Source organism: Dermacentor variabilis, chromosome 7 (assembly GCF_050947875.1).
Source record: "Dermacentor variabilis isolate Ectoservices chromosome 7, ASM5094787v1, whole genome shotgun sequence".
NCBI lineage: Eukaryota > Metazoa > Arthropoda > Arachnida > Ixodida > Ixodidae > Dermacentor > Dermacentor variabilis.
In genome coordinates this window covers 74371795-74384392 of record NC_134574.1, presented here as the reverse complement: position 1 = coordinate 74384392, position 12598 = coordinate 74371795, and the positions used below count along the sequence as shown (strand labels likewise).

General features: G+C 46.2%; 1 protein-coding gene across 1 annotated transcript in view; it reads right to left on the bottom strand.

Annotated features, from left to right (window-relative positions):
- The window catches only part of CCT4 (chaperonin containing TCP1 subunit 4), a 41864-nt gene extending 29333 nt beyond the window's left edge, over positions 1-12531 (bottom strand). The window contains exons 1-4 of the mRNA XM_075698621.1: positions 12321-12531; positions 8612-8664; positions 5585-5674; positions 4481-4589 (exon numbers count right to left, since the gene is read on the bottom strand). Of these exons, the coding sequence (XP_075554736.1) occupies positions 4481-4589; positions 5585-5674; positions 8612-8664; positions 12321-12435 (367 nt within the window). The 5' untranslated portion in view covers positions 12436-12531. The remainder of the gene's footprint in view (positions 1-4480; positions 4590-5584; positions 5675-8611; positions 8665-12320) is intronic.
- Between the last annotated feature and the right edge of the window lie 67 nt (positions 12532-12598).

Genomic DNA, 12598 nt, shown 5'->3' with positions numbered 1-12598 from the left:
CATTATTTAATTATTTCACAATTACTACATGGCTCCATGCAGTGAAGCACAGTCACGTGCATGTTATGTTGAGCAAAAAATTATTAGCCCACTAAAAAAAAATTGAACACTGTCTTGATGTAGATTAGACATTTGGGCAAATATCCAAAGTATTCCCAGCTCCCTATCGTGTTTCGTTACTGTACCAGGCTTTCCACAAGCAAGGAATTTGTAAATTCTTATAAAACAAAAACTAATGAAGATATCCTAATGAAATTTTAGATTTGTCTCTTGATTGCAATGTGCAGTGTGTGTGCCAAATTTCAGCACTTTCTGTCAAGAAACAAAAAAGTTAATTCTGATCCCCTCCTCCTCCCTTAAGACGGACCCTTGCGTTGGCAGTAAACGAAGCAAGGACAGAATAAGTTTTGCTAGCTGCCAACATGACTGGCACGGAGCGGCTACCGCTATTGGTAATCGGCAAAGCAGAAAAGCAGAGATGCTTCAAAAGCATAAAGAAACTTCCCGTAGACTATCGCTTCAATCGAAAGGCGTGGATGACCTCGCGATATTTCAGGCCTGGCTGCGTGAACTCAACCGCCGCTTTTGTGCAAAATCGTAAGATAGCTGCAGTGCGCACAATAAAGTGTTGAGGCTGACAAACATACAGCTATGTTTTTTTTTTTGCCGCCTAACACAACGGCTTCCCGCCAGGCTCTGGATCAGGGAATTATTCAGTATGTGAAAGGCCGATACAGAAAACAAGTGCTTGAGCGCATGTTGCCCTGTATGGAGGCAAACAAAAAATGTGATGTAACTCTGCTCAGTGCCGTGCACATGGTGGTGCGCTTGTGTGGAGCAACACGCCGCCCGCAGTACTTGCAAACTGTTTCCCACACAGCGGCTTTGTCCGTAACGGTGATGCTTTGCAAGCCGGGGATGTGGATGTTAACCAAAACACCGAGGAAGATGACAGTCGTTTTGACAGACTTCTGCCTCCGGACGTCCCGCTGGATGAATGCATCCACATCGATAGTGACGTTGCAGTTGCTGGTCGCCTCAAAGACGACGAAATACTGCATGTACTTGGCGACGAAGAGCCCGACTCTGATGGCAAAAATGCGCCCGTCACGGATGCGTGTGAAGTGCCGCGCCGCACTGCTAGAGAGGCCGATGACGCCCTTAAAAGTTTTGGAGAACATCTGTGTCGTTTCTCCCGACAGTCTGCGCGGACTGCACCACCTACAAGGACGACGAAAAATTTTGCATGCCGTGCAAATTTCTTGTGTGCAACAAGCAACAATAACCAGTTATTTCATGAAGTAAAGGTATGTTGATGTTTTAGGCATTTTTTGAGTTATTGTCACAACCGCGATAATTCGACATTCGGTTAATTTTCGACGTTTGGTTAAAAGCTCCCGCGGAGCTTCTAATTAGCTCTTGATGCTCCAGGCACACTCAATGTGTCAGGATTTTCGACTGGCGACAGCCGATAGCACAGTTCCACCGCTGAAAGCGTCTACGCAGTCGGCACTCACTGCAGAAGATCGGAAGTTCGATCCTCGTACAAGTCGCATATCGCGCTCCTGTGCACCGAACATCTGCACTGTTTTGGGCTTCGTTGCCGGCATCGCGTGCAGCAAAGAACTAGAAAAAAAAAGAAACGCTGCGAAGATAATCTAAAAGATAGTGCAAGGCGATGAGCAGCTTGCAAGCAGGCGTCTGTTGAGGCGGACGGAGCAAGGGGCAACGACGACCTGAGTGCAGCGGGCGCGGCATCAAAGGGAGCAGCAGCCGCCGCCCGTGCAGCAGCCAATGGCAGGCGCGCTTTAGCCTGCGGGATTTGAACGCGCTGCTCTGGCCAATCAGCGCTCTGCATCGCATCGCGGGAGAACGCCAATAGTGCCTCAACCGCGCCGATGATGCCATTTTGCAAGGCAGCAAAACAGACAAAGAATTCACGGTCAAAACAGCACCAACATGGCGCGGGCAGGCCGCATGGGCCGGGACTGGCGCGGGCGTGAAGTTTGCCTTCATTTCGACATTTGTGCATGTTTTGTGGGCCGCGGTGGCTTCAAAATTAGCGTTGTTTCTGGGTACTTTGCGGTTCAATTAGGGGCTGATAATTACAGAACAGGTAGTTTATGAGACATACAACCCAAAAATATTGTTTTTGAAAAATTGAACTTTTCGCGATTTTTCGGTTTTCAAGGGCCGCATCCCCCCTTAACATGTGGGAAAAATGTTAAAAAAGGAAAGTGTTGTAGAAGCCGAGAAAATCACACTTTTTTAGTGTGCTGTCGACAAAAAAGCAGAAATTTGGCCATCAGCACGTGACTTTCCTTGACGCTTCGCTGCCATTTTGGAACAGCCGTAAAGAGGAGAGATGCGACTCAAACAGCAACAGTGCCGTATTTCACCGTGCAACAAATAAAGCAAAAGAAGCCAGTGAGAAATGAAAAAAAATGGTGTTGCAATTTGTTACTGCTGCCACAAGGACGCAACAATGTGCTCCTATTGGCCGACGCCGATATTAATTTGCTGGCATGCATTTTGACAGCAACTGTACGACTAATCCATGTTAAGTTTCATTACTGTGTCCAAAATGCAACATTAGTGAATTTACAATTCAAAATGATGGAATGGTTGTATATTTGACGCTTCGCTGCCATTTTGGAACAGCCGTAAAGAGGAGAGATGCGACTCAAACAGCAACAGTGCCGTATTTCACCGTGCAACAAATAAAGCAAAAGAAGCCAGTGAGAAATGAAAAAAAATGGTGTTGCAATTTGTTACTGCTGCCACAAGGACGCAACAATGTGCTCCTATTGGCCGACGCCGATATTAATTTGCTGGCATGCATTTTGACAGCAACTGTACGACTAATCCATGTTAAGTTTCATTACTGTGTCCAAAATGCAACATTAGTGAATTTACAATTCAAAATGATGGAATGGTTGTATATTTGACGCTTCGCTGCCATTTTGGAACAGCCGTAAAGAGGAGAGATGCGACTCAAACAGCAACAGTGCCGTATTTCACCGTGCAACAAATAAAGCAAAAGAAGCCAGTGAGAAATGAAAAAAAATGGTGTTGCAATTTGTTACTGCTGCCACAAGGACGCAACAATGTGCTCCTATTGGCCGACGCCGATATTAATTTGCTGGCATGCATTTTGACAGCAACTGTACGACTAATCCATGTTAAGTTTCATTACTGTGTCCAAAATGCAACATTAGTGAATTTACAATTCAAAATGATGGAATGGTTGTATATTGTACCATTTGACCAGAAATGGGGGGAGAGGAGAACCCTGCCGCTGGCATGCTTCTTGCGCTAAAGGGCTTATGCAAAGCAATTGTCACACAAGTGACGCGAGTTCGGTGCATGCATGCTCTTGCACGTGCACTCCACGAGTGTCACTCAACCTTTCCGAATGACACAGCCTGCAAATGACATTAAACATGAGGCTAAACATCTTACAGTGGTTATTAGCTGCCAGCTTGTGCTGCGCCTGCAATGAGCCCTCTGCTCGTAGGTGCTTCTCGTCCTTGCCACACATCAGAACCATTGCAGTGCAGATCATTGAGCCCTCAGATGTGTCCTAAGGCTTGAATGAAAGGATTCATCACGTGCATGGCAGAACGGCCGAGAGATGCACTGGCGAGACTTACAAACTACAGCACACTGTTTCAGACAAGCTATGTTAAGCTGCTTTTGCAATGCGATTAGCTGTTCACGGACACCTCCTCAAAGTTTTCATAAGGCATGGTGCCCACAAGCAAGCAAGGACACAAATGTTAACATGAAGCACTTTCCCGGCACATAGTGGCTAGGACACAAGTCCTGCCACCAAATCAGTTCCAAACTGCTTCAATGTTCCTCTGTCATGGTGCTCGATGTGGCAAATGTTTGTGAGCACTGCAATTTGTAGTTAACTTACTCACAGGTGATGCACCAGTTGACAAACACCCAGAATTTTTTGCCACTATGCACATTCACATTCTGAAACATGAGGCCAATGGAGAGCCTCGCAACTGGCACAGCTGAGAACATCTGATCATAATCCCAGCACGTAGTACAGAGAACTTAGTTTGTTCTGTAGCACTGCTCACAGCTGTGCACACATAACTTAGATTCAATACCACATATCATAAGGGGTTGGTTTGCACTCACTGTAAACCAAGGAGCAAATGATATGCAGCCCAGGCTATCAGTCAAGAACAGCATGTGAGGTGAATGGGAAATGCTACACTTTGGCCAGCTAATTTCTAAGACAACCACCACGAAGACAACATTGGGAGTGTAAAGGAATAAGCTTTGCGCAACGAGCAGCAGTGCATGCCGAGACTTCCACACACCAAACGAACTTATCTGTCACGATTCAAGTTATGTCTAAACAACCGAGCATGTACGATTCACGGCCTGTGAACAATTGGCTGGCAATTCAACATGACATGGCCCATGGAAAAAAAAAATGGGCAAGCTAAAGTGAACTGACCCTTGAGGAGCAGCTTGGCTGCAGCGTCCAGCAGACTGCCTGCGATGACCACGACCGTGGTGGTGCCATCGCCGGCCTCCACATCCTGTGCTTTGGAGAGCTCCACCAGCTGCGTGCACAGGCACGACACAAAAGTGAAGGTCACCCGTGTGGGGGCTAACAGGTAAAGGCACTTTTGCACTTGCATAAGTCCTATGCAACCACATAGTAAAAAAAACCAAATTTTGGTCATTCATTGCCACGAGAACCACACCACTGATTCTGGCCTCATCAGCACCATCCCACTGCACATCAACTTCCAGAGGTCCCAGTGTGGTGTCAAGTTCAGCATTGGGAATGGCTTCAGCTCTGTTAAGCACTGGCCCTTTTATCGCTGGGCAACGTAAAGCTGCAGGTGTAGCACAGTCCAGTGTTAAAGAAAACACCGAAATGTACTTTGCAAAATGCTTATAGCTCCGTTTTGAGATGAACGTCTTGGCAATAGTACTTTTTGACTGTTACAGTGGAGTCGGTTGGTGCAGCACAGGGATAATTGGAGAACGGAAGGAGTGGCGTTCGTCCTGCAGTGGACTTAAAATGGGTTGATGATGAGGCCTAACTAAATCGGAACATCAAGCACTTATTTTCTCTGAAATTGCTACCTTCAAGTTATGTTTCTTGAAGAGACCCTGTAGCTATACTGACCGCTGCCTACAAATGACCTAAGTACTCTGTAGGGAAGGTCCTTGTGAAAATCGTTTCACTGAACCTGTAACAGTGGAGTGTACTGTATTGTACAGTTGGCATCAACAGTTTACAGACTAGAAGATCTGGGAACACGCTGAACATATTTCTGCAGCCTGGTATTTGGCTTTCAACCTGCAGTGGTTTATGCAACAAGGTGTTGTATGGCTTTGGCGCCTTCAGTCGCAAACTGCTCGGAAATTGAACACTGTCTCAGATCCCAATGGCATAAACTTTTCGCAAAAGCTGTACACTTGCATCAAGATGGCCAAGAGCCAAAGATCACCACTGCACACACTAGACCAGCAAGGGCCTCCATTTCATTAGTGCAAACCATAGACGCAGCACGCATGAAAATACGAAAGAACAGTGAAGCCATACCATCTTAGCAGCTGGGTGGAGCACCTGCATCTGCTTCAGGATGGTGGCACCATCATTCGTGATGGTGACGTCCCCGTTGGCTGCCTGGATCTGGAAAAAAGATGCAACACAAAGCATCACTACAGTCCCCTGTCTAGTAAGCAGTGCAGGACGCATGCCCCTCCCACAGCTCTCAGGACCCATGAAGCACCATTGACAGAACATCGCCACATCAGCCTTAAAGGACCCCTCACCAGACCACATAGTAAATTCTGGTTATACGTTGGACCTTGTTCTATGTGCCCTCCAAGGAGCATTCCACAACAATTTTTCAAATTAGTTTATTAATAGCAAGAGATCGAAATATTTGAAGTGGCACGAACCCACGATTTCAGGAGGCGAGCGTCACCACCTACGCACTCTCTCCACTTGCCCCATCCACTCCGCAAGTGAAACTCCTTCTTTGTGTTCTCTCATACCAGAGCCGCATGATCGCACGATGAATGCGCCACGAGCCCCGCAATCTTTTTCCTCCTCTCTCGCGTTTTTGCCGATTGGTGCACTTCTGGTGACGGTAACGCGCACGAGCTGTTGCGTTTCTCTCATTTCACACAGCAGACAACTTTGCACGCTCTGCACGAGAACATCTGATCAATGCCACAATAGCGAGCAATGAGGCTGGCACAGGAGGATGAATAAGCATGAGCATGGTGCTGGAACACAGTAGAAAATGATACTTTCATTCTCTGCATGCGTGACTGCATGACGTGGGAACAAGCACATGAAATGGAAGTAAATCTCTCTTGCTAATGTAAGAGTTAAAACACAAACACACAGACATATGGTTTGTATGTCTATTATTTGTCTAAACATTAACTCAAGTATTGAAGCACCAGATTAAACAAGTAACCAATGTTGCCTTGAATAATTCTTAATGTTGTGTGTCACTATGGGCAATGTCACAGCACTGTGTAGGCACACTTGTGCATTACGTGTCGACTCTCCGGCTGGGAGCACAGCGCCTGCGACTAGGGCGAATGAAGTTTGGTTTGAAATTGAAGCTCTTTCCATGGCGCATATGGATGTAATACTTAGTAGACATCATTGTTAGCACGCACTGTGTGCCTTGCGCTTGTCAGCTCAGAATGGCCAGACCTGATGAGGGGCCCTTGAAAGTGGCTCTGCAACCTTTTTGAAATGCGCCTCCTTTCTTTCAAGCTTCCTGAAGTCCCATCACTTTCCATGCATAATGATACCCACTTAAAGAAGAAAAAAAATCATTACTGATATTGATTCCCTCGAAAAATTACCGGCTCCACTGCAGACAAGTGTTTCTACAGGCCTAACAGTTACCTTTGTATTAAGTAGAACAAGATTCAGCAAAATTTCAAAGGAAAGCTGTTAGAGGGGCCCTGAACCACCCCTCAGGCTTGGTGAAATAACATAGCCGGTGGGTAGAACACCCTGCTATGAGCATCTCAGTCAAGTTTTGTTGTCGTACGCGGTGTGTGAAGCTCGCAAGTGGATCGCGAAGTCACCTTTTTCTCAAATGCGCTCTTTTCAACAGAAAGCCCTGTCCTCACTCTCTTCTAGATGCACTATTTCGTCATTCCCTTAGGCGGCTGCTACAAGCCGATAGCCGACATCAAGCCGTGGTTGGCTACATGGCGTAGATAGCGTGGCCGCCGCGGGGGTGCCGCCACGAGCCCACTGGCTAAGCGAACTGCGGCTCGCTGAGGGAAACCACGTATGGCTTATGTTTAGCGCGTCATAGGCGGAAGTAAGGGCATTTACGTTAACATCGAAAATTAAATTTGAACTGCTCGCCACTGTGACATTTACAAGGCGGAGCGTGGTGGGTATGCCCCACTGCGCCATAGCGTTTGCAGTCCAAGGCAGTGAAAAAGGAACGGGAGCACAACAGAGGCCGTGTATGATTGCCAATAACTCCACTTCTGCTGAACGCATTGAAGTACTTTTTATGGCGAAGTATTTCTGAAACAGCCTATTTTCACTTCAACCGCTTTCTTCCACTTCGATAAAAAGTGGTTCAGGGCCCCTTCAAGAGCGACTGCAGAATGGTTTCCATGTGGTGGCTATGAAAGCCAATGACTGCGAAGTCGACAAAATGTCAATCAAAGAGCAGCCAGCAAACCGCCTTGTGTTAAAACCCTGAGACAGCCCATATCATTGATGAGCCATCCCCAAGAACCGTCAGGACTGCAACCCTACCAGGCCATAGCAATGCAGTGAGGTGCCAGCAAGGCATGCAGGAACATGCACAAGATATACTGAATAGACTTGTGTAAGGGCCACACCTGTGTAAGGGCTGCAGCTCGAACTTGGCAGCCCAAAACTTGGGGGAAGAAGAAAAAGCTCCAACAGAGAAGCAAACACATTCGGTGCCCCGATGCCGCACATGCGCATTGGCGAATTTTCGCATGCTGCTTGCCTCTGCACACAGCTACCAGATGGCGAGAGCTGTGCCTCTGATGACCTCTGATGCTATGGTACATCCGGGGTTGCCGGTTGTGCCAGAACCCTGACCAAAAGGTTGTGCAAACACATCCTGACCAAAAGGTTCGGTCCCGTGCAAGGGCCGCACTTAGTCAAAATTGTGAAAAAAAGAAAAAGTGTGGCCCTTAGACGAGTCTATACAGTAATGGATAGTATAGAAGTACTAAGCTTGTGAAGCATTTGCTAACTCTGGGTATATTTCAGGCAGTCGCAAACGAGACTCATAGGACTTCTAAAGGGCCTGAGGTCTTCCCGACAAAATGTCGCTGTCTTTGGTGTACCAGTTACTCAGATTGACAGATTCGTGCAAAGCATTTTTTGCTCTCTCCACAATTTTAATTTTTCGCAAGGACATAGCATAGGCCTGTGTTATTGCTGTCACTGAGAAATGTCTAACATGGCCAATAGATGATCCATGATACACTAAAGATGCTAACAATCTACTGTTCTCACACACATACAAAACAATGCATATTAGTGACTTCCACCATTATTAGCTCTAAATCTGTTGAAAATAAGACCAGTACCAACCATTTTGTCCATGCCCCGTGGTCCCAAACTTGTGCGTATAGCATCAGCAACAGCTGGAAATGTAAAGCAGTGTTTGCCAGAATTAGGGGAAATGACCCAAATTATGCTCAGAGGTTTCATCATCTCACAACTCCACTGCACCCGTTAGAGAATGAAACATTACTACCAACTAAAACCAGCAACAAATATTGCTTGCCAAGAACATTGCACTTTGCGGCTCGTAACTTGATGGATAATATGCTGAGCAAGACCTACATTCAACTGCCTTCTCAACACTTAATTCTAGCCCACTCTACCAACTACCACAACACTGGAAATGTTACTGCTATAGTAATTGCACAGACACTCCAGCCGCACACACCACAGAGAGTTCCAATCTGTTGAACAGGACAAGCTATGCTGGAGCACTGGTACGCAAACACAGGATTATAAAATAATTAAAGAAAGGAAGGCCTTTTGCACCATGGGCAATGCCTCATCAGGTGCTAACCACACTGTACAGTGTCCTTTACAGAAGTGGCAGTATGACTAAGGTTGCCAACATGGGAGAAGTCAGGGTGGTGAGAGGAGGGGGAGGGGCCACCAGTCTATATGTGCAACTAATTTGAATTTTTTGTTTATGTCTGTTGTGTTGCAACTTACAAAAAGAAATGTGCAATGCAGTTGCCTGGCTAACATAGCTACCAATATATACAGAGGTACTGTGAATGGCTAGGGCCCACACAGAACTACAGCCATCACAAAAAACAAAACTGCCTTTATGACAATGCAACAGAACACACACACAAAAAAAGGTGCAAACGAGCTGTCAGGCACTACAGAAAGTAGTATCTGGTTTACTGTCATCCAGTAGGAAAAAGAAAAGCAAAGTTGGGACATTTGGCCATGCCGATTAGGTAAGGTTGGGGAATGGGACATTTACTTCAAATTGCGATGTTCGGCCAAACTAGGCATATCCAAATTGTCGATGCCACCGGCCTGTCGAATGCACGGGACTGCTGAACAGGCCCGGTCCACTTCAGTGCTCTGGCAGATAGGCTCATGTGTTAAAACACGGCCTTCTGATGGTGATTATGAGTGAACTTCCCTTTGAATCGGGGTGTCGGCATGCACCACCAGACTCCAGCATACTATTTAGAGGAACACCAACTAGAAATGCTAAATTAGGACTGATGAAATATCCCATCAGGACTCCATTTTCATTAATTTAATGGTAGGAAGTTGATTACTAGAAGATAATATGAAAGCCAAGGAATTAGAATTTTTTTTTGTTAAATTTGACATTAAAATCCCAGTGCCAGTATGCCTGTGGTGTCACAGATATTAAGCTTCCTTTCATTGTCGAAACTTGCCAAGTTGGTTCTTTGGCTCTTCTGCAATGAGACGGCAGTTATTTTACTGATAAAAGATTATATTGAGCAAAGCAGAAGCCTCAAAATCCATGCAGCCATCAAAGGAGGCGTTACAACCAGTGTTTTGTTTCTCGTGTCTTTTTCTGGCCTACCAAGCGTTTTCTCCCTGAAGCACAGGCTCTCTTACATATTACAAGGGCTTAGTTCACCGATACAGCGCAGCTCGTTAAAAGCAAATAGCCTTCTTTGGCTCTTTCACCCGTTTTCGTGGTCGACTTCCACCGCTGATGCAAAATGCGTGTGCTCCCATGCAACCGAAATACGAGGTGTGTTCATCGCCAAGCACTAAGTATTGCAGCTCTTGCAGGCACAAGTTCTGTCCACCTATACTACTGCTGAAAATGTGCTGGCTAATGACCCTGTTCTCTACGGAATCACGCAACGAATTTAAGCTTAGATATCCTTACTTAAATATGTGTTGCCAAGCGCACCATTCCTTTTATAGAACAAGTACCTTTCTAGAATCATTCAGCGATTAGTTTACATTGACAACTGTCAGTTTCTGTACAATTTTTCCCCCCTCACCAGTATCCTTTTAAGTTCGTATGCAACTATATGCATCTATAATGTCCCTATACTTGTTATTTTCCATATTTTCACAACATATACACTCGATTATGCCATCCTGTGAACTTCATTATTTTTATCCTTCACTCAGTCTCTTTCTTCTCTACTTGTGCATCACAAATATTCCATAAGCCTCTGGCTCTTTAAACACTACAGCTTCGTGGAGACCAACATTTGTGCTTCGCGTTGTCCATTCATTCGCCTTCACGCTGCAATCTGCTAGCCTCCTGGTTAGCCCAGCCTTGAAACGAGTTGATCCCAGATTAAAATCCTACACCAGGACAAATTTTTTCAACTGCGAAACTTTCTTTTTCTTTTAGGGGGGGGGGAGGGGGGGGCGGTGTGTGCTTCCTCTTGCAGCTTTGCGCTTCAGTCAAGCTGATCAGAATTTTTCCTTTTGTGAAAATGCCTTCACCTGACCTTGCAGGCTGCCGCAGAATTGATTTGCCATATGCAGACTGACATTTTTATCTCCTTCTGTCATACGTGTACCCCAAAATATCAACACCATGTGCGTCATTGTCTCTGCACAATTTCTTGCATGCCACGCGCAGCCTCATCTTGAGTATGCCTCCTCTTATAATTACGCAAACTTAGGCAGCCTGCCCTAGCCTCAGAAAGAAGTGCAGCGCCCCTAGAGTTATCGCACACTTCCCTCCTGATCTCTCTCTTCCCAACTTGGTAGCTCTACAATGGCTCGTATTTCATCCCGCTAGATCAAGTGCAGCATCGCCCAGCAAGTGCCAACATGCACGTCAGAACACTTGCAGCTCAAGTCATCGCCGAGACTCAGACGTGTCCTAAGGCGTTGGGCAAAGTGTCATCACACGGGCGTGGTGGCTGCCGAGCTGTGCACCTGAAGAATGCACCTTTCGAGCCAGTGCTCCTAAATTTGACATTTGCATACTAATTGCTAAGCCAACAAACAGCACTGAAAACTATTTTGTCGGAGAGCGGCGTTGCTCCGCCTCACGTTGTTCAGTAGCTGTAGCTTGCTATGACAACGGCCGAAAATGTTAAAACCTGCTTAGGTCGGCCCGTGCGGAGCTTCACACGTGCGCTCAGTACACTTATCATCGGCGATCTCAATACGCCTGATTTTTGTCATTCATTCGATATAGATCATGTTTGCTACATAAAGCTCACAGATGGCAGTCTTTTCACTTTCGAGATTACATTAGCCACTGCTGCTAACTTTATTCTTAAAAAAACCTCCGATACCGCTGAGTTACTCAAAAGGGCACCTTTGTATGTAGTATCCCGCTGACAGGACACTTGATTGCGACAGAAAGTGCCTGTGTGACCTCAGTGAATATTGGTGCACCACAAGAGAGGCGACTCGCTGTGGGAGCTCGCTCACTAGAAACCAAAACAGTTCACGGGCAAATGAATTCACGGTGCATAAAATTTCTCCTGCGACACGCAGTTCACGGATAACTGTCAAAATAACATGAAAACCGATGACCTGCTTCCTTTGTCTTTTTACCTTATATGGGCAACGCCGGAGAGCCTGTCCAGTTCGATGCCAATGCAAAGCGAAGGACCAAAGCAAAACTAAATCGTACAAGTTCCAAAGCTTGTTTTATTTCGCTTCACTGCCAAGGGTGCTCGCCTGGACTGGCCGGAGCACTAGCTCGCCTTAAAGAAACTCGAAACTGCACACCGAGTTCGCATGTGTCAGCGATGAGGCACCGAGTGTAGGCCTAAGGCACGTGTGCCTACACAAATACCTTTGGCAGCGGTGATGTTGCTGTGGCGTACTTGCGACGGCTTATCCTTGTCCTTATAGCTCGCCCTGTCACCAGTACCGCCCGTCGAGGATGCAACCGGCGTCGGCGCTTTCATCGTGCTTTAATTAAATTAAATCGTATCAATGGAAGCTACTAGAACTGGTCACCGGTCACACGCCCGCAACTTCCACAAAGCTTCGGCAAACTAGCCCGCATTATAACCGCCCGGCAGAACAAATAATGCGTTTAATTACAAAAAATAATTATTAAACGTAAAC